General features: G+C 39.4%; 1 protein-coding gene across 2 annotated transcripts in view; it reads left to right on the forward strand.

Annotated features, from left to right (window-relative positions):
* Window positions 1–4,247, forward strand: part of LOC127369758 (cadherin-6) — a 97,141-nt gene extending 92,894 nt beyond the window's left edge. For both annotated transcript variants that reach the window (XM_051411476.1, XM_051411488.1), the window contains one exon: window positions 681–4,247. In XM_051411476.1, the coding sequence (XP_051267436.1) occupies window positions 681–1,228 (548 nt within the window). In that variant the 3' untranslated portion in view covers window positions 1,229–4,247. The remainder of the gene's footprint in view (window positions 1–680) is intronic.
* The last annotated feature ends 18,038 nt before the right edge of the window (window positions 4,248–22,285 follow it).

Genomic DNA, 22,285 nt, shown 5'->3' on the forward strand with positions numbered 1-22,285 from the left:
TGAGGTTAGCCATCATTTCTATTTGTACTAGTAAGATTTTACTCACCAAGTGAGTTACTTAGATTTGGGAATATGGCAGTCAGACAGTCAGACTGGTTATAAACAGATCCCCAGGTTAGCCATTACAGTTTACAGACTTCAAATTATCATACTTAGCCGGCCCCAGTCACAGATACTGACTGCCTGGCTTCGTTATCAATTGACCCTTCCTAAGTCCCGCCCCTTTTTGCTCTGTGCTCCATAACAGTTGAGCAAGCCTCGGTTAGAACCTTGGTTCACTTTCTCCTTTCCTGTACTTAGATATGCTATGCGCTAGGCTAATCTATGTTGGAAAGACAACAACATTGTGATGTGACTTTATTAATTATATATAGTCACATCTTAGTTGCTAATGTTAGCAAAACACTAGCTAACTAGAAACATTCAGATTTCAGATGGAACTAACTAGCTAACGATTGATGCATAAAGACAACTACAGCGTTCCATTCATTTCTATGAAAGCTGTTCCACTGGTTTGTTGGGTCAGTGTGCATCATGTGATAGATGCCATTGGCTTCAGTGCCTCTCATAAAGCTTCAGCATTTGATTCAATACATGTCCTTATTGGCTGTATATTCTAACCACTGCTGTTCACTGTAAAATTGTCTTATCCCGTATCTTTCTTCTGTTGATTCTTGCAGTGATCGTGGTTCTGTTCACAGCGCTGAAACGCCAGAGAAAGCAGGAACCTCTCATCATCTCCAAGGAGGATGTCCGGGACAATGTGGTGAGCTACAATGACGAGGGCGGAGGTGAGGAGGACACCCAGGCTTTCGACATTGGTGCACTGCGACACCCGGATGCCGCCGCCGCCTTGGAGGAGTCCGCCAAACAGAGGCGTGACATCATCCCCACCGACACCTTGCTGTACCCACCGTACCGCCGGCCAGCCCCTGCCCCCTCTGGCCTCATCATGCCGCCAGTCAGTATTGCTGCACGGGACAATGGGGACGTACGTGAGTTCATCAATCAGAGAGTGCTAGAGAACGACTGTAACCCGACAGCACCGCCGTACGACTCGCTGGCCACCTACGCCTACGAGGGTGCAGGCTCGGTGGCCGAGTCACTGAGCTCACTGGGCTCAGCATCATCTGAGGCCGAGCAGGACTACCACTACCTGAGTGACTGGGGGCCCAGGTTCAGGAAGCTAGCTGACCTGTACGGGGCTGAGGACAGTGACTTCTCCTAACAAACACACGCTCACCTCCATGTCAGAGACAGGTTCAGGAAAGATTGTGACCAATGCAGGGCCAGAGACAGCGAAGTTTGACTACCACAATCTCAACATTAGAGGTTGTGAATGTTGCTGATGAGCTTTAAGGAAAACGTTTTAAAAAACAGATGACACAAGCTACCCACACGATGAGCCAACAGATGTGCCGGCAGATTCCATTTAATGGGATATTTAAGAACGCTACCCAATCCTTGACCTGCCTTCACTGCACACGGCTCAGAAAAATGCTTACCAAGTCTTTCTCAAATCGGGGACAAAAGTCCTAAATATCTGATTTTGTGGATGGGGGCTAATGGATGTAGAAATGTAAATTAACCAGCACAGTTCCACCAGTGTGAACCTCTTCAAAGACTCATTTCTGGCCTGAATGGAGTTTTGAATCAAAATCAGACTGTATTTTGTACTGAGAATTGGACTTTTAATACTTTGAGGCTTTGCTTTAATCTCTCTTTGGTTACCAAATAACCATTCTGTGTGTGGCATTAAACCGAATGGAGGGAAGTGTTGGGAACCAGGTCAGTCAACAAAACAGCAGTGTAGTAATTCCAGGACTGGTCCACACACACTTACCTCTGCAGATATGGAGTGAGGAGTGTGTGGAAGAAGAGTTTTGTTTTTTATGTTTGGTTTTTTTGACTAAGTGCCCTTCTGCTGCCCTTCCAGCTGAACTGTGGATGCCTGTGGGCTGGCTGAGACTGGAGGGGGCTAATGACTCTTACATTATTGCTTTTTGTCTTTTTTGCTGTCTTGTACAAATGGACCATTCCAGAGGAGCTGTTCTAAAGGATCCTCGCTAGGAAAACGCCTTCTTCGGAACACAGAGTAAAAAGAGGACAACTCACGTGACTAAATGCACTGATTTCTTTATGTTTATGCAGGTTTTTAGATTCTTTTTTGTTGATTTATTTTGTGCTGCACACAAAAAGAAGATATATGTTCATGGCATAATATCTAGATTTTTAGCTCTTGATTAAGTGTATATTGTGTCAGAAATGTGGTTAAACTGAGTTATATTGGAAGTACACTGAGTTCTGTAAATTCTTTAATTTTACTGAAATCTTTTTCCATCCATCCATCCATCCATCCATCCATCCATTATGTTTAACTGCTTAGCCTTTGGAGGGTCACGGGGGGCTGGAGCTGGCTTTTTACAACAACTTCAGATATCAGACATTTGATGAACAATGTTAAAGTATTTCAATTGAGAATATGCTTTATATTTACATGAGGGACATGGCTAAATTGACTTGCCAAACTCAATGATAACAATGCTTAAGCCATATGTAAGGCAAACATTGTGATTTTGGTGCACTAATCAATATTTTTATAACAACAACGGATCAAATGACTCCACATAATGTGAAGGGAGTCGACTGTAGTGACCAAATTTCAGAGAATCTGCGGTTCTCTTCAGTTCTACAGAGTGTTTTAGCGTCTTTTTAGATATTGTTTTGGTTTACCGGTCGGTTAGGTTAGTTTTTGCTGTTAGGATTGAGTCTCTTGGCTCTCATCGACCTCATTTCCTGCAGCAGAGATCTATTTTCAGCACCAAACAGCAGACAGACACAGCGACAGAGCTAAAAGGAAAATGGATATTAGACTCAAAATAGATGCTAATGTTGCTCCCTATCTGCTGGAGGAAAGCAACCATTTGCTAACACGCTAGCCATAACAAGAATAATTTGATAATAGGTTGATGTTTTGTAAAATCAGTTCAGTATTTTGGGAGCTGAGCAGACCGATGCCACAAACAGCCGCTTAGCTTATCTTAGCAAAACAGCTAGCCTGGCTCTGTCCAAAAGTAATAAACTCCACCCACCAGCACCCTGAAAGCTCAATGATTAACACAATGTATCTCATTATTTTCAGTATAAAAACCAAAGTATAAAAACAGCAAGTTGGGGTTTTATTTCTGTTCTCTATTTCTTGGCTGGGAGCAGAATCTCTCCTGGTTGCCATGTCGACAAAAACGGGGATAATCAAACCATCTGAGAATTGATTTGTGGATTCGACACTGTAAATGTCAAAAATAGTGGTTTATCTTTAGGCTATTTGATTCTACTGCCTTATAGTAATGTTACCATGACAACAAGTCCACACTCACCTGTTAGCTTGCAGGAAGGCACCACTGACGAACGGAAGCATATCAGTTTTACAACATTAGCTTAGGATGTGGCTCTGTGGGTTGCATTCGAATTAAAGAAACACATTTGTCGACCTTTTGAAAGCACGAGCGTCTGACTTCACAGCCTTTCAGTGACTGCTAAGTTTATATCCCACTCCTACCCGTTTTCTCCTGTTTGCTCGCAGTTTGAGGATATGATGAACAAAAATATTTGCCCAAAGTTCACTCTCTGCTTTGTCTGAGACAAGAGAAAAACAATAGCTTTCCTTATTTACTTGTTTATTTGCTTCGTTTTATTCAGCCCACCCCTGTGTCCCGTTCAGAGACGTGAGGTTTTGTTGTTAAATGTTGTAATTAACCGACACTGGAGGGCAGCATATTCATCACTTGCTTTGATGTCACAGTATTGAAGCAAAATCACAACAGTCAACCTCAGTGCTACGTTCAACATTTGTTTCCAAGTGAGGAATGAAGTCCAATCATTTCTGATTCTGACTTTTTGTTATTCTGATCTGACATCAGGACTTTGTATTGTGTGTTTTGGCAGTTCCAGTAAAAGCAGCAGTTTGTTCCAGTTGTGTTTTGTGACCGTGGTCTGCTCTGAAGGCTTAAAACAAAAATGTCCACATATTTTTCTTTATATTGTAACTCATTCTTTTTGTACCAAATATTTATAGGACACAATGATATTCTTGGAGGGGGAAAAAATCAAAAATACCGTCCAGCTTCACCGTTTTTTTAATGTAATTTTGGAGGTGTGAAACTCGCTGTGGGCAGTCTACCGTCCGTATATGATGTACTGTATTATCAAGTTGTTTAATTTTATCAAAATAAACTTTTACAGTGAAAGTTTGAGGTTTTTTAATTTGATGACTAACAGCCTTGGGAAACCTGCTGAAACAGCTGAAAATAAACTCCACACAGGAAAATTACAGGAAATAACACATTTCTGCAGCAGAAGCTGAGCTCACTTGTGAAGCTCTGTAAAAGTATTTCTCCTGCAAATTGGGACTAACATGTAACATTCATTTAATCTCCTCTAACTACGAGGGTTCATTGGTTTCTTCTAGATAACTTTGCTATCCTAGAACCACAGTCCAAAATGCGCAGTTACCTTATGAAGAATCATGTTTCCATCCAAATATGTTGCAGATTTTAATCGACTTTCGTGCTTTGGCAAAGGACAATGCGAACGAGTGCACAAACAGCTGATCAGTCAGGTGACTTCAATGTCTTTCCATTTCTTTCTTACAACATCATCATTTTTAGATTAGATTCTGAACTGATTTATTAGTGCTCTGATTAATAAATGTATTCTTTTGCGTGGTTAAATCAATTTATTTTATTTTATGAAAACAATTGCCCTCTCACAAATTCGAACAGCCCCCAAATTCACTTCCTCCTGGTGCCGGGCTCTCAAGTAGCCCACTGGCATCAGTCAGCCTTCCATTACTTCCACCCAATGCATGCTGGGACAGGCTCCACTCACATGACCCTGAATGGAAAGAATAAAAGCTGACCTACGAGTCAGAGTGGGTGTGCTGTCTCGTTCACATGGTTCTCATAAACTGCACAGCTGATCTCAGATGATTCTTCTGGTTGGAGCGCGCTGTCCACCGCCTGCCTCAGTACTGTATATCTTGCTACTCTCTGATTGGATCTCCTGACTCACAGGGGAATGTCTAGAGGGGGACCTGGGGTGGCACTGGCCTCTCCTGAAATCTGATTGGCCACTACATTATCCTTCCCTCTTCCACTCCACACTGTCTTTCAGAGGCTGTAGCTAAAGCTAGAGTCAAATCATATCATATGAAACTAGATGATCATCCATTGGTACCAACCCTGTCATACTAGCATGTCGGGATGGGGGCTAAATAACGCTCCAAAGCTAGGCTAAATTTTGTCAATGGAAAAACTGGCATGACCATTTTAAAAGGGATCCCTTGATATCTGGAAGAAAATGGGTTCTATTGGGTTCCAATGGGTTCCATTCCCCTGCTGACTCGTCTCCAAAGGACGTTTGGAAATCACCAAAATGAGACATGTCTCACAAAGTGGCTAATAATGTTGCTCTGGGACTGGGACATTGTGAGGAGTCTGGACTGAGCGGTGTCTCAGTTCCATACTACATATTCATGTTAGCAGGATTTACTTACTGTAGTAACTAAGTCAGATTCTAGTTTTAAGAACTTTCTTCTTTAAGCCGACAATGTGCTAGTTCTTTATGTCTGTTTCCATGTGTCTCTTTTTTCCCCCTGTCTGTCCGACTGGCTGTTTGTCTGTGTCTCTTTGTTTGTGTCAGTGTGTGGGTGTGTTCTCCTTACTCACTCTGGCTCCTCCTCTCAGCACACCTACCTTCCATCAAACAGTCACCACTGCCTTGACTGATACTGATTTATTTTTTTGTTAGCAGAAATTCTCAATATCTTTCAACAGTGTGCCACTGTTTCATGTACTGTGATCTAATTTTAAGCCCACGTGAGCGTGTGTTTGTCAGTAAATAAAACAGAGAAATAACCTACCCAGTTAGATAAAACATAAAAGATTCACACGTTTTATTCTGGGCTGAAGGAAGAGTGTGTTCAAGCTGCTGACAGGTTCATTTGGACTGTTGTTTTTGTTTGGACGGAGGCAGATTTGTCTTTAACAGGAATGGGCAGATTTGAAACCTTTAACCCCGTTCTACCCTGCGCACCCTCCCTGCTCTTTTTTCTGTTTCACCATCTGTCAGCAGTCAACGGGCAGGAGGCTGAGAGAGGGAGAGCACATCTGTCATTTCAGACCAAGTTTCTGTCAGTGTGTGTGTGTGTGTGTGTGTGGGGGGGGGGGGGTTACCTAGTGGCAGCATTAGTGATGACAGCTGTAACTTTACCATGCTGCGAGAACACGGCACGCCTCCATTAGTGCCTCACATTTTTTCCCAGTGTTAATCTTTGATGAGGCTGTCGTGTAAGGAGATGAAAAGTGACTGTCAAGCTCCCCCCAACACACACACGCACACACTCACACTGTATATTCAGAAAGGCACACACAGATTCATTCAAAAAGGCATGAGTGTTCATTCTTCAAAGCATGGATAGAACAAGGTGCTGGGCTGCCTCAATGGGACGTTTTTGCTGTATGTGGCCTGCAGGAAAACGTTCATACCATACATAAAATCTGAGTAAAATAAAGTTTACTTTTGTTATTTTGGTGGTTGAAATATAAAAAATTGATAGTTCTTTTTAAGAATTGATACAATATCACAAAAAAAAATCACAACACAATATATTTACATTATTTTCTTACACACCTAATAAACTTGGCTCTGAATAAAAGTTCACACAGACAGTGTAGAATTCTGAACTCACAAACTCATGCTGCCACTTACACACTCCTCCACTAATAAATCAGCAGTACTCAGTACCATAGTGCAATTTTATCCTAAGGAGCGTTGCAGTCCAATTTTTTGCATCAACCACCGAATGCATGCACTCTGGCAAACAGAAAATGGACTTAAGGTCAAAAGTTAAATGCGTGCTGCATCCATACACCGAATCAGATCAACAGATCACCATGTGTTTTTTAATCTAAAAAAGATCAGTAGGTAATTTTTATAAAAATAACTTTTTGTCATATTCACTGAAACTTACACTTTATCCTGACAGTAGTACATGAGACAGATAATCTGTGAAAAAAATCTGGTTCCCCCGGCTCATGCTGGAACTCCTAATGGCGTTTGCAAGAATCTATTGGGCCTTAATGGAAACAACCAATCAGAGCCAAGAAAGATGGAAAGACAATTTGCATTGGTGGTTTGACGATAGTTGGTCAACAACAATCAACGATCTCTCTTGGCTCTAATGCAATTTAGGCAACTTTCATTGTGTGTAGCAACCTTATAAATAAGGCCCCTTGTCCTGGTGCTGCTGAGGGCTCATACAGAGGTGGCTTAATGATTAAACAAATGATTGATTCATGTTTTAAAGTTTAAAATAAGTAAAAGTTTAATTAAGCTTAAATTTTGATGGTCCAGTGTGTTTCAAAGCCATCGTAGTTTCTCCTTTACGCTTGGAACAGGAGGGTGAAGCGAGGGAGTAACGTAATATGCAACCACACCGTTAGATCCAATAAATCCTACACACTGGAAGTTTTGTTCCATTTAGTGTGACAGAGCCTTTCCAGTGAGCCAACAACCCTACTTTTACATGTCAAAATGAATGCTGAGAAAAGGGTCTATTGGCCCAGATTTGACATGTAACAGTGTTTGTTGGACCAAACTGAATAGAAATATTATAAGTTGCAGTCAAGTGGAGATAAATGAAGAGGAGGCGTGAAAGAAGCAAATAATATACATATTACAACTACAAATAATGCAAAGTCAAATCAGATGAAATGAGAGCAAATTACATCCTTAATCCTAATGCTTCACACTCAATATTTAATCAGATACCTTATAATTAATTACAAATTGTTTAATAATATTTCCCAATGATTAAAAGATTATCCTCTGCTCTGATTATTTTAACTTTCAAAACATACACACGATTAGATTTTCTAATTAAACTCGTCCTTCCTGCTTTGTCATAAGACACGCTTTGAATCATTAAAGTCAATTTGAGCTTTTCTAAACGTCACATATCCACAGTTTAACCTCCAAGTTCAAATACAGAGCTGCAAGGCTCCTTGAACTTTTAGATTCAATACGTTTGTACTGAACTAAAACCTTTTTTATTTGAGCAGTAAAAACATGGTGTCTTTGGTGGGATTACAGATATGGCAGCCAATACAGTAAATATTGGAGGGGGAATGAAAATAGACAGTTTCTATGTCTCAGAAAGCTGCTTTCTGAAAGGTTCTATATACAATTTTCTTTCCTGTAACTTGGTTAAAGTAGTTAACTGAAGTCAGTGTCCTGTTGCTGCCAACCCCAGCTTAGTCGGATGCACCTACCTTGCATTGCTCTTAGTAGAAAGAAATCTTTTAATAAATAAACTACCTCTGTTACATCATTTATTGTTGGTTACAATAATGGTTAAAAAACTGTTTTCATATCGGATAACATATAAACCGGTATCGATGCGTTATAGGACAATTCTGTCCACTCTACTCCAACATACAACAGAAATTCCTACCCTATCCTACCGTTATGTAACTTAAAAAATAGTATAGCTGCCATAAATTGGGGGTGGAAATCTACCCAGGAGAGCATGTCCCAGATACCCCTAGGTCTGGGCTAAGGTCCAAATGTTTACAACTTTGGGCTCTGTGAACAGGCATATGTGTGTGTGTATTTTGTAAAGGACTGTGTATGCACTGACATAAAGATACAAAGTGTGTGTGAGTGAAAATGTGCAAGTACAGTATATGTACGCATGTACAGTATTTTCATATCTCTGTTGTTGTTTACACTACTGTTTCACTTTTACAGTTTTTCACAGTTGCTAAGACACATTTAATGAAACGGAATCTTGGTCATCACCTTAATGACACTTTAAGAAGTCTTAACACTCACTGATACTTTTTCATTTCTTTCACACATTTTTGAACCATTTTTGGACCAACTCAGATCAGAAATCGGTCCTTATCATCTATCAAAGATGTCTCACCTCTGTGTTTGTGTTTGTAAGCATGGACCAAAGAGGCCAATACAGCACAATAAAAATGTTTGTTTCAGAGTTTGGGTGAAATTGTTTATTGGTTACTTTGGTGAAGAAAGAATGCAGTACAAAAGCTGAACCATAACGAATGTCTGAATGTGTCTAGTCAAAGTGCTTACTGAAGGTCTTAATGTCAATAACAGTTCATGGGCAAAGAAAGACCTGCACGCAAGAATACAATTATCTTTTACAGTATTCCAACAGACTGCCTTCTTAAAAAGAGCAGAGTGCAGCATGGTTTATTATCTCCACTGAAAATCATCTTTGAAGAAAATAAAATTCATACTGTGAGATGCTTGCTTGTCTTTTTTAGCACGTAGCTACTACACTATGGACCAACAAATGGTATTGCACACAGCACAAATTAAGGCTGCACTAGTTCTTACTGATGGCTGTATTGTGTTGTCCACTGTGTAATTATTGATTAAAAGAAAATATTCATTTGACCACAAGTTGTGTTATATATAACTTCTGAATGGACGGATGTGTTCAAGCAAACAAGAAAAACTGTAGATCTTCCGTGGTATGGGCTGGCACAGAATTTTTTTCTGGCTCTGGTTTGGTCTGATATTTTTGGGCCTGATCATAGCTCTACATACAATCCATCTAACCCATTTTTAATATAAAAATATCCATATGTGCATCTTTGTTTTATGCAGCCATATACTAGTTCAGTTCTTAACATGAGTTCACAACTCTGCAAATACAGTGGGTAACCTCAATGTATGCAGGGGCAGGCATATTACAGTTTTTTACAACCGCTAACATCTTTTTGTCCAATCTGTAGTCACATTTTCAAAACTCTAAACACAGTTAGCAGTCAATTAACCCATTTCTACAATGCTAAGTATTTCTTTACGTTCAAGCTCACCCAATACCAAAACTATGGATGTTTTTTGTGTTATTTACAAATGCTTACACACAACATGTCAGAAATAAAGACCTTATGATCAAAGCCTTAAATATTGCATAAAAGCCTCTACTTCTGCAACAAACGAAGTTCAAAATATATATTGAAACAGCTGATAAGCATTTCTTAATGAACATATCAATGAAACATTGAGAAATAGCTGATTTATTGTAATTTGGGTAAAATAGATCAACCACAGCTAATTCCAATCTCAATCAGAGACATCGCCAGGTCTGGAAGCTCTTTCAATTACATACACAATGCAGTATAAAAGGGACTTTATGGACTGAGTTTATGTGAATAAAAGAAAAAAAGAAAGAATAATGTCTGGACAAGGCAGATGAATAGTTGGGCCAGGGAGAGGAAGCGGGCCAGGAAGAGGAGTAATTGAACCAGAACCAGGGAGAAGGAGAGGTAAGGGGGAGAGCAGTAAGAATGCGTGGTGGTGTTCAAAGGAGAGCTGTTGTCACTAATGAAATAGATCATGTGATAAACCATGGTCTGTCAATGAGAGAGACTGGTGAAAGAGTCCAGCCTAATCTCAGATGGTGGCTTCCATTATCCGGACTTTTCAACAAACCAACAGGTCAGCAATTACAGTAATTTCACATGGGCTTCCTCTATCATTACAGTAAAGTTGCTATCTCTCATAGTAACTGTAGGCCACCAGTCCCAATGCAAATACAGTATGTTGTATTTTTGTTCCTCTAGGACGCAACGTCTTCCTCCCTCTGGGGGAAGAGGAAAGCTCCTCAGTGAAGACCAAGAGCATGCCATTGTAGGACTGTCATTGCTGACAATGCAATAAAACTGAGAGAAATTCAGACCAGAATTGTTGAGGACAACGTGGTGTTTCACAATGTGGAAAGCATTAGCCTGACCACCATTGCTCGGACTCTGAGCAAACACAGAGTTCGGATGAAACAGTTGTACACAGTTCCTTTTGAAAGGAACAGTGAGCGGGTGAGGACATTTGTAATTGCATGGGACAATGTTGCATTTCACCATGCACATGCAATCACAAACTGGTTTGAGGCCCATCCAAGAATGGTTTCCCTTTTCCTCTCCCTTTACTTGCCTTTCCTCAACCCCATTGAGGAGTATTTTTCTTCCTGGAGGTGGAAAGTGTACGATCATCAGCCACATGACCAAATGTCTCTACTTGATGCAATGGATGCCGGCTGCAGAGATATCTCAGCTGAAGACTGCCAGGGGTGGATAAGGCATGCCAAGCGTTTCTATCCAAGGTGCATAGCGAGAGATGACATTAGATGTGATGTGGATGAGAACATGTGGCCAAATGCTGAAGATCGTATGGATTAGAACATGACTGTGCATTTTTGTTTCTTTCCCACCTGTGCCTCTTTTTTTGTTGTCAAATTGTGTATCTGACAGTATTTTGAACCAAAGGCCACATAGTTTGGATTATTTGTTGCTCACTGGCTGCAATTTCATGTTGATAATAAAGCTTTAACTTTGTCGCTTACAATTTTTTTTCTACTGTACATTCTATAAAGTAAAGATGACTCATTCACTTTTGCATAGTTTGTTGCCAAAAATGCACACATTCGACCCTCAAGCCAAAACTTTAGGTTGGTTTACAGGAAAAGGAAACTGAATTAAAAAAAACAATAGATTTCTCATTGTCTACTGTTTGCAGGTAGAGCCGAAACATGGAAAGTAATGGAGTTTTTGTAATGCTATCAACTGTTTGTATTTAGAAAGTTGTTGTGCTATGATTGACTGATCTGTTGTGTGTTCTATGTTTTGATAGAGGTTGTGTATATAGAGAATGTTAATTTGCATTTTGAAATGTAGAGTTGATGATTACAGAACAAAATGTGGTTTTGAGCAGAAAATGTACTATTTGGCTAATTGTGTGAGGTAGGTGTGTTGCTGTGTTAAGAGTTTCGATAAAGTATCTTAGGTTTAGGTAAACTCTTGTTAGCAATTGAAAAAAACTGTAATGCAGCGTACAAGCCTTAAAATGATTAACCAGTCACAGCCATCTGCATTATCAAACACTGGAATGGAATGTGGAGCTTTTACTCAGCCAGCATGTGCTCCATCCACGCAGTCTGGGTGGCCTACTGCCTCCATCTGAGGGCTCTCCAGGAAGTAGGAGAGCAAAGAGGAAAGAAAGAACACAAGACAGGATCAGGTGCTCTTACGTGCTTTTTGGGATGGAGAAGTGGTGTTTTAGGGTGTGTGTGTGTGTATGTGTGTGTGTGTGTGTGTGTGGCAGAGGGAGTGAGCTGAAATTCTTAATAGATTCGGGTAAAGATGCCAAGAGAGTATGACTTGAAGGGACACAGATTTGAGAGTTTCTCTTTGTGTGTGAAATTGTGAAGCTGAGTGTGAAACAGAGGAGAGTGTGTGAGAGTGACAGAAGCAAGGAGCATCTGCTACCACAATAAAACTGCTTTAATACCCATTTGGATGAAGATCCTGTTCAACCACACTAACAATTTAACCTAAAATGCATCAGTTATGAAAGGACAATTACATGCAACAATTAAAGTGAAAAACCTAGTATTAGATAAGTGTTATCACAACAGTTATGTCTGAAATTACACTGTAAAATAAATCATTTTAAATTCGTTTGACTAATATTTATGTCTTATTGGTAAGATAATACAGCCTGTGTGCTGAAGGCTTATATTTGCTGGATTTGGCAAAGCCTGACCCTGAAAATGGCTGAATCCTCCTCCTTCTGGCTGTTGGGATAAAAACACAAAGCAGATGATTTGAACATTTACTTCAGAGCAGACTTAGTAGATCTTACTGAATTAGAAACACCACAGATGGACTGAGAGAAAAAGACAAGAAGAAGCAGAAACTTCTCAGCAGCGACTGACGAGTCTTCTCAGTTCACAGCAACTGCTTGGATACAAAGACTGTTGTAATGAACGGCTCCATCAATAGTAGATAAAAAGAAAAGGGTCAAGAGGTCTTTCTCATAGCTCATCAAGGTTGCACAGCCAATATCACTGTAAAAATGTATACAGGAATTTAGCGTAAGTTAATGTAAATATACAGGTTTTAGTTCATTCAAGTTAATTAAAGTTAATTGTTTTATTTTCAGACCACTTCGCAACTTATAAACACCAGCTCTAACTAACTGACTTCCTTTTAAATTGAAATAATGAGTTAAATGATTGTACTGTAGGATCAATCAACTCATTACTTTTTTGAAGAAACTTAAGACTCTCTATTAAGCAAGTTTACTTCAAAACATTGTGAACCATGTTTAAGGTTATTGAATTCAGTCTCTACCCCCATATGATTAAAATGTAATAAATCCACCAGGAGTAGTTTCACATTGTCTTTTGCGCCACAAAGCTCCAAGAAGCAGCTGCAAGTTTGTGTGAAAAGAACTGACAAATCAAAGGAGCTTAGGTGTTGATAATGTCAGTGTGACCGAACAGTTATTTGTTCAATTTAATCTCTTAAGTTTATTGTTGTTATTATTAACACATTTTATTATATTGAGTTAACTGACCTTTTACAACTCAAATAAGACTTATTAATTATTCAAATAATTATTCAAGTTCAATTTGTAAGGCAGGTAGAGCTTTGGAGACGTTTTCTAGGCTCCTCGAAGTAAACTGACATTAAATTCTAAGGTCTCTAGTGCAATCTCCTCTGCAGGTGTGTGTACGCACTGTCCAACACTGTGTACATACTCGCACGAGCTGAGCTCTCATCCATGCAGGAGTTACCATTGATCTCCGATACTGTAGAGAGTGCAAAGCAGTGTTCTGGGAACTATAACTAAAAACACAGATTTTAAAAATTATTTTCTTTCACCTGAAAGCTTGCAGAGGAAGTGGTAGCACATTTTTTAGCATATTACTTCAGGTATTTCTTTCAGGCTGTACACAGCCCCAACAACCTCCACCAACAAAGTAAGGTAAACTGAAGCCTGAGAGGGGAAATGCAGGGCAAGCACCACCATCTACTGCTCATTGCTCTGAGCACGAGGTTATAACTGAAGTTGACTCAGCTGTCAGTATTTTCATCAACACAAATCTTATATTCTCATCTGGCCCATGGTGGCTGGATAGTACGAAAATCAACCTCAAACTATAAAGGGAGACAAAAATCGGATTTTGTGTCAGGGGATCCTATATACTTCCACACTTCAATGCTGCTGTTACCACAGGACCATTTTAACTTGGTCCCCTCCACTTCTCAGACTCTGTAGGTTTCCCTCTTGTGACATTTCTGGATATGCCGGCCATCAAAGTGAGGTGTGAACATGTGAAACCAAAAGCAAATTACTTCTTTTAAGTAATGTACTTACATCAGGTACATTAGGTAACTTAGGTTTCATTCGTGTACTTAAAGGTCTACTGTGTATCATTTAGGAGGTTTTATTATATCTATTAATCAAGCCTGATGAAATTAATCAATTAGCTAAACTACGGACACAAAATGCTGGGTGACAAGTTGAAGTTTTTGTACTAGGCCCCAAACACCTTAGAAACTCACTGTCTAAAGATATAGTTACTCTAGATGGCATTACCTTGGCCTCTAGCACCACTGTCAAGAATCTTGGAGTTATCTTTGATCAGGATTTGTCATTTAATTTCCACATAAAGCAGACCTCTAGGACTGCCTTCTTTCAATTACGTAATATCACAAAAATTAGACACATCCTATCACAGACAGATGCAGAAAAACTAATCCATGCATTTGTTACTTCAAGGCTGGATTACTGCAACTCTTTATTATCAGGTTGCCCCAATAACTCCCTTAAAACGCTCCAATTAATTCAGAACGCTGCAGCACGAGTACTGACAGGAACTAGAAAAAGAGATCACATCTCTCCTGTACTAGCTTCTCTGCACTGGCTCCCTGTAAAATGTAGAATAGAATTTAAAATCCTCCTCCTCACCTATAAAGCTCTTCATGGTCAGGCCCTTCATATCTTAGAGAGCTCATAGTACCCTATTACCCCACTAGAACACTACGTTCTCTGAATGCTGGGCTACTTGTGGTTCCTATAGTCTCTAAAAGGAGCCAGGGCCTTCAGTTACCAAGCACACATTCATGTTCCATTAATGCATGTTACTAATTTTACTTCTTCCCCGGAGTTCTTGTGCTTTCTCGTCTCGCCCCCTTTTCTATCATTTATTAAACTAATGACCTCTGAGTCAGTGACACATTTTATGGATATTCCATATTATATGAAAAACTGTACATAAATCTAAATAGTGAACACAGTAATTGCAGGAAGTTTAAAATGTGTGATTTGGATGACTTTTGGGCAGATTATTTGTTTATTATTTTTTAACAATTATACAGACTTAATAGGCTTTTTTTTTTTTTACAAATTCAGTGTTTTCTTGTCCCTGACGCTTGGCCAATGTTGTATTAGACAATTTACTTTACTTAACATTTCTTCACAGAAGTCAAACAAATGCTGAGGTATAGGCCTACTGTGTATATACTTTTAAGTTTTAGTGACCCCTAGTGGGGGTTCCGACCCCCGGGTTGGGAACAGCATTATACTTTGAAGCAGAGGGCCACTCATGAAGTCATTATCCTTATATATAGTTCATATGAATGCCTAGTTTGGCAGTTTAACAGGGCAACAGAGTACTTCTAAAGCGATGACAGTCATTTACTTGTGTGTTAGGACGGTAATGCTATTCATTTGCTTGGACAAACTGAAGGAACTGCATGTGACAATAGATCTCTGAACAGAACTCAACAAAACGATTCAAACGAGTGAAGTCGGTCGTAACCTGTACCTGTAGCTGAAATTCAGTTCTGTTGTCTGCCGGAAGCAATAGGGAACCTTTAATGAAGCTGCTCTGCTTTTTTAAAATGCAATAATTAATGTCCACCTCTCATTGCTCCCCTCACCCAGCTTAAACACAACTTTACGCTCCGATCCACTCATCCCATTGATTTGAATACATACAGCCATCAAAGGCAGAGTGTTGCTGTGCCTACAAATAGGTTGATGGTTGTTTTTCTTGGCAAAAAGAGACCACTTTAACTTGATCAATACATCACTTTAAGTAAAATGCTAATGAAGTCCGCCTACGTAACTCTCTTTTCAGCCACGCAGCATCAAAGCTGAGATCTCCCCACTGTAAAGCAGAGTACTAAATGTGATTATTTCTGTGCTCTCTTTGTTCAAATGAAAGATAAGTACATACAGTACATACAAACTGAACGTAGACCTGCCAATGATGCAAAGCAAATCAGTCGTCTTTGTTTTCTGTGCTCATGCGTAAGCCCACAATCTGATTCTGATACAGCCAAGCAAGATCTGAGGTTTGTAATGGGATAAGATGACCTATTTATGCTTAAAAGCCAGAACAACACACGTGATACTTCATTTAGCACTACACTGTACACTGTAGGATTTGAGCTGTACTGTAAAGTTCCTGCATTTGTCTTGATGCCACATTTGACTAAAACCCCTGAAACGTCAAATGAGTCAGTTCACGAAAATACACCCTGACTATTCCTTTTCAGTACAAAACCCAAAACACATGTATCACAAATACATAGATATACATGTATAAAACACTGCTGAGAATAACATTTCTGTTTGCTGCTTCATAACACAATTTATTTTACTATTAATGTCTTTTTCGTTTATTGAAATTATAATCAAAATGTGTATACATTAATATTTTAATTGCTATTTTTATATGTAACATTCTGTCATCATTATTAAATTAATTTTTTTCTGGACTCCATTGCACTGCCATTCTGTGAGGGCTGCCCTCATTATTGCTATAACCCAAATGTAATGTACTATTTGTTTCACCTCAATACATCAGAGATATACACATTCTAAATCAGATTTTCCATATTAACAGTGAATAAAAGACTATGTAATGTGAAAGGTGTTGCCCGTAGTGACAAACCCACAGAGGATTATCACCAACTCGCTTTAGTCTCATTGGTTTCAGGGGGCGCCGCAGGCCCGTTGCTCTTGGCCTATACCAAGCCCGAACCATGGAAGCAGTTTTAGGCCCGAGCCCGACCCAAATCCCATTTCCGCTTGAAATCAATCAATTAAATTTTATTACAAGCTAAACTAAACTACATTGTGCAAATAATATAGAGCAAAATAGTATCAAAACTAATAAATAATTTACTCATTAATTACAAAAAATCTAATTCTTTCCAAGCCCAACCCGACCTGTGGTAGCAGATTTTAGCCTAATCCCAGTGGGCCATGTCAGGTCCAGTCGGGTTCGGGCAGTGAATCAGTGTTCTACTCTAAATGACCACATAAACAAACAAGACCAGAAGATTGGCTATTTCTGTATAGTTATTCTTAATGCCATAGATATCAATGACACAAGGCAGTAGAAACACTACCCCATTTGTCCAAAGGGTGAGAGGACTGACAGATTGCATTTCTTTTCTTTTTATTTTGAGACCAAAAGAGCCGGGTGACATTAAAATATAAATGTAAATGCAATAGACTGGATTACTGCATTTGACTATAGTCCAGTGTACATCAAGCCTTTGAAAATAAAATTCGTTTTCTTTTCCATTTTCAAAGTTGTTAGAAAAAAAGAAGACAGGAAATTAGGCTGCATTGTCTAAAATAAATGTCAGATGTTTTCATTTTCATTTTTAAATGAATGTGAGAAAATTGCTCTTTCATTTTGATATAACTGCTTTTCATTTTGATATTACTGCTATAACTATAAAAATTGACTTGCATCAATGGAAAATCAGGTGACACTTTTTATATTGCATTTTAATTTTTAAACTTGAATTAACATTTGAATACTCTCCACTGTACACTGGGGTACGACCTTGAAAATGAAATTTAAAACACCTTTTTTTTGTTCATTTTAATATTACATTTTCATGTTTACATTGTCATTTTACCATAGTCCCCTATAGGCCTTCATATCTGGACATGAGAGACAACTGATGGTATCTGCTTTTAGAGTCCCTGGCAGAGGACACCCTGTTCTCTGCTGTACGTGTGTGTGTGAGAGAGAGAAAGAAAGAGAGAGAGAGAGAGAAAGATGGCCTCTGAGGCTAGTGGCTTCCCCTCTTCCTGCACTTCCCGGAATTTTTTATTCCTCTTTACACTCCCTGTGCTACTGTTAAATTATAGATACTAGCTGCTGCACTGACTGTTCCAACTCTCTACAGCCGTGCATCAACACAACCATTATCCATTCACTCCTATGGAGCCTGGGAGTCCTGACAGCAGAGGATGTGTGATGACGCTATGTATGCATGAGTTAATTGCTAATGGAAGTTTCAGAGAAACTAGTAAAATTTAACAAGATTGCTGTCCTGAGAAAGTGTATCACTCAGAAAGAATAAAGCAAAGCAAATACTTGTGTTGAAGAGAGTGTGGTGCATCTTCCCAAGAGAACACCTTTGACTAAATTGCAAAGATACAAAAGGAGCATAGATCATCAACAGAATGTAATGGGAAAGAGAGTTTAATTCAATTCAATTCAATTTTATTTGTATAGTGCCAATTCATAACACAAGTTATCTCAGGACACTTTTCAAATAGAGCAGGTCTAGACCAAACTCCTTATAACATTATTTACAGAGACCCAACAGTTCCCACCATCAGCAAGCACTTGGCGACGGTGGCACGGAAAAACTTCCTTTTAAGAGGCAGAAACCTTGGACAGACAGTGTGTGGCCGTCTAGAATAATAATAATAATAATAATAATAATAATAATAATAATAATAATAATACTAGAAAAAATTATTTGAACAAGTTCAGCTCTTTGATACCAGATTTCAAAGAGCTGAACGACCTCTCCAAATTAAAAATACTCCTCGGAGAAGGAGAGCGGGCACACCTTGCTGCCCAGTATGTATTAACATGCCACAACCTGAGGGACAGTGAGTGATTGACACACACACAGGACACACACACACACACACACACACACACACACACACACACACACACACACACTCACACTGTATATAACTAATATAATGTTCATAATGTATATATCTTTGATTTATTGTATTGTATTTGAATACTTTGCTTTGGCAATATTGTTTTTAAAAAAAACTTTCATGCCAATAAAGCCCATTTTGAATTTGAATTTGAGAGAGAGAGAGAGAGAGAGAGAGAGAGAGAGAGAGAGAGAGAGAAGCAATGGTAATAGTAATAAAAGTAACTGTAGTAATAACAATAATAATAACAATAACAATAATATCAGTGATATTAGCAATGGCAGTCAAGCAGGACCATGGCAGGAGGCTCCACCAGGATCCATGAGAACCTGCGAGACGAGAAAGCACAAGAACTCCGGGGAAGAAGTGAAGTTAGTAACATGCATTAATGGGACATGAATGTATGCAGAAAGAGAGGGAGAGGATAAGAGGAGCTCAGTGCATCATGGGAAATCCCCGATAGTCTAGGCCTATAGCAGCATAACTAAGGGATGGCTCAGGACTCACCTGAGCCAACCATAACTATAAGCTTTATCAAAGAGGAACCACAACTGGAAGCTGGTTCCACAGGAGAGGAGCTTGGTAACTGAAGGCTCTGGCTCCTGTTCTACTTTTAGAGACTATAGGAACCACAAGTAGCCCAGCATTCAGAGAGCACAGTGTTCTAGGGGGGTTATAGGGTGCTATGAGTTCTTTAAGATATGAAGTGGCCTGACCATAAAGAGTTTTGTAGACGAAGAGGAGGATTTTAAATTCTATTCTAAATTGTACAGGGAGCCAGTGTAGTACAGGAGAAATATGATCTCTTTTCCTAGTTCCTGTTTTATTACTCGTGCTGCAGCGTTCTGGATTAATTGGAGCGTCTTAATAGACTTATTGGGGCAGCCTGGTACTAAGGAATTGCAGTAATCCAGCCTAGAAGTAACAAATGCATGGATCAGTTTTTCTGCATCCGTCTGTGACAGGATGTGTTTAAATGACATGTCCTGAGCAAAGAGAACTCCAAGATTCCTGACAGTGGTGCTAGAGGCCAAGGTAATACCATCTAGAGTAACTATATCTTTACACAGTGAGTCTCTAAGGTGTTTGGGGCCAAGAACAAGAACTTCAACTTGTCACCCAGCATTTTGTGTCCTTAAGGCATGCTTGTAGTTTAGCTAATTGATTAATTTTATCAGGCTTGATTAATAGATATAATAAAGCCTCCTATATGATACACAGTAGACCTTTAAGTACACAAATGAAACGTAGGTTACCTAATGTACCTGATGTAAGTACATTACTTAAAAGAAATAATTTACTTTTGGTTTCACATGCTCACACCTCACTTTGATGGCCGGCATATCCAGAAATGTCACAAGAGGGAAACCTACAGAGTCAGAATACCATCTAGAGTAACTATGTGTTTAAACAGTGAGTCTCGGAGGTTTTTGGGGCCAAGTACAATTTTTTTTTTCTGAGTTTAGCATCAGAAAATTGCAGCTCATCCAGGTTTTTATGTCCTTAAGACATGTTTGTAATTTAGATAATTCGTTAATTTCATCGGGCTTAATCGACAGGTATAACTGTGTATCATCTGCATAACAATGAAAGTTAATGGAGTGATTCCTAATAATGTTGCCTAAGGGAAGCATATATACACTGTGTTCCAAATTATTATGCATATACTATTTTTGTTATTTTTCTTACTAAATAGTCGATATAATTGGCAGTCAATAGGATTTTTATATTGAACAATTATATCGTAATCTGGATTTTATTAAACACAATTACCAATGATGATAATGGCATTTTTTGCAAAATAACTCAAAATGCAGTGTTCCAAATTATTATGCAAAACAGAGTTTCAAAACACTTAATAGTTTCTAAACGATTGAAAACCAGAATCTCTTGGGTTCCCGGTTAGCTCAGTCGGTAGAGCTGGTGACCCATATACGCAGTGGCCTGGGTTCAAATCAGGCCTTGCCCTTTCCTGCATGTCATCCCCTCTTTCTCTGACCCCCTTTCCTGTCTATCTCCAGCTGTCTCTCTATCAAATAAAGGCATAAAGGCCAAAAAAATAATACTTTAAAAAGAAAACCAAAATCTGTTGTATTTTTTGCATCAGAGGGGATAATTCTTCTCAAATCAAAGCTATTCCAATCAAAAACATCTTTAAAGATCGAGTTACATGTTAACATAGGAGCCCTTCTTTGATACCACATCAACAACTCTCTCATCCATTGAACTTGTAAGTCCACGTACAGTTACTGTCTGTATTTCTTTTGAGGATGTCTGAATTGCCTCCCAGAGCTGCTGTTTTGAGGTAAACTGCCACCCACCCTCATAGAGCTTCCTTTTAAGGATGCTCCACAGGTTCTCAATAGGGTTGAGGTCAGGAGATGATGGTGGCCACAGCGTGATTCTTTCTCCCTTAATGCCCATAGCAGCCTAGGCCTAAATGGTATATGTTGCAGCATGGGATGTTGTGTTGCCATACATGAAAATGATTTTACTCCGGAAGGCATGGTTCTTCTTTTTATACCATGGCAGGAAATGGGCAGTTAGGGACTTCACATATTTTGCAGAGGTCATTTTGACACCTTAAGGCACCTTAAAGGGGCCTACCAACTGACTTCCCATGATTCCAGCCCAAAACATCCCTCCACAACCTCCTTGCATACATCACATCACTGAATAAAGCTGTTAGACAATTAATCTTCATGTATTTCTGAGCCCACTGCAATCATGTCTCCTTGTGGCATTGTTTAAGGGTGGCCGAAATACAGCTTTATGCACATCAGCAAGCCTCTGGAGGATCCTGCGTCGAGAGGATCTTGGGACTCCAGAGGCACCAGTAACTTCAAATACCTTTTTTACTACTCATCAGTGGCTTTTTCACAGCTGCTCTCTTAATACGATGAATTAGCCTTACAAAAACTTTCCTTAAAGGGACATTGTGTAGTGTTTTAAGTATTTTATTAGTGAAAATCAATGTCTTCATTCATAAATGTGTCCTCATTGGTGTAAAATAACCTCTGCCAATGATCTGACTTATCCTTGTAAGCGAAGAATTTTTTATCTGTATATACATTGGACGGGCAAGTCCATGGAGGCTTCCATGTTGTTCCGCCATTTTGAAAAACTATAATCGCAGAGAGGGACATAAAGCACTAGCCTACCTGTCTAGCTAATCCACAACGCATTTTCGTTCAGAGCCAGCATCATGTGACTGAAACCAGCTATAACGGAGAAGGAGATCAGTGAGAGGCGCTTGTCACTGCCCCGGCACATTTGAAAGTCTGCACTGCACTTTAATTAATAATGGAGGGTCATACTTATGCCGAGCCACAGGAGAAGGAATCCTCGTCACCAAAAAAGCGAAAAAAGGAGTTAAAAAGGCTACGTGACCGGCAAACTCAAAAACGAG

The sequence above is a fragment of the Dicentrarchus labrax genome, unplaced genomic scaffold (genome assembly GCF_905237075.1).
Source record: "Dicentrarchus labrax unplaced genomic scaffold, dlabrax2021, whole genome shotgun sequence".
Taxonomy (NCBI): Eukaryota; Metazoa; Chordata; class Actinopteri; family Moronidae; genus Dicentrarchus; species Dicentrarchus labrax.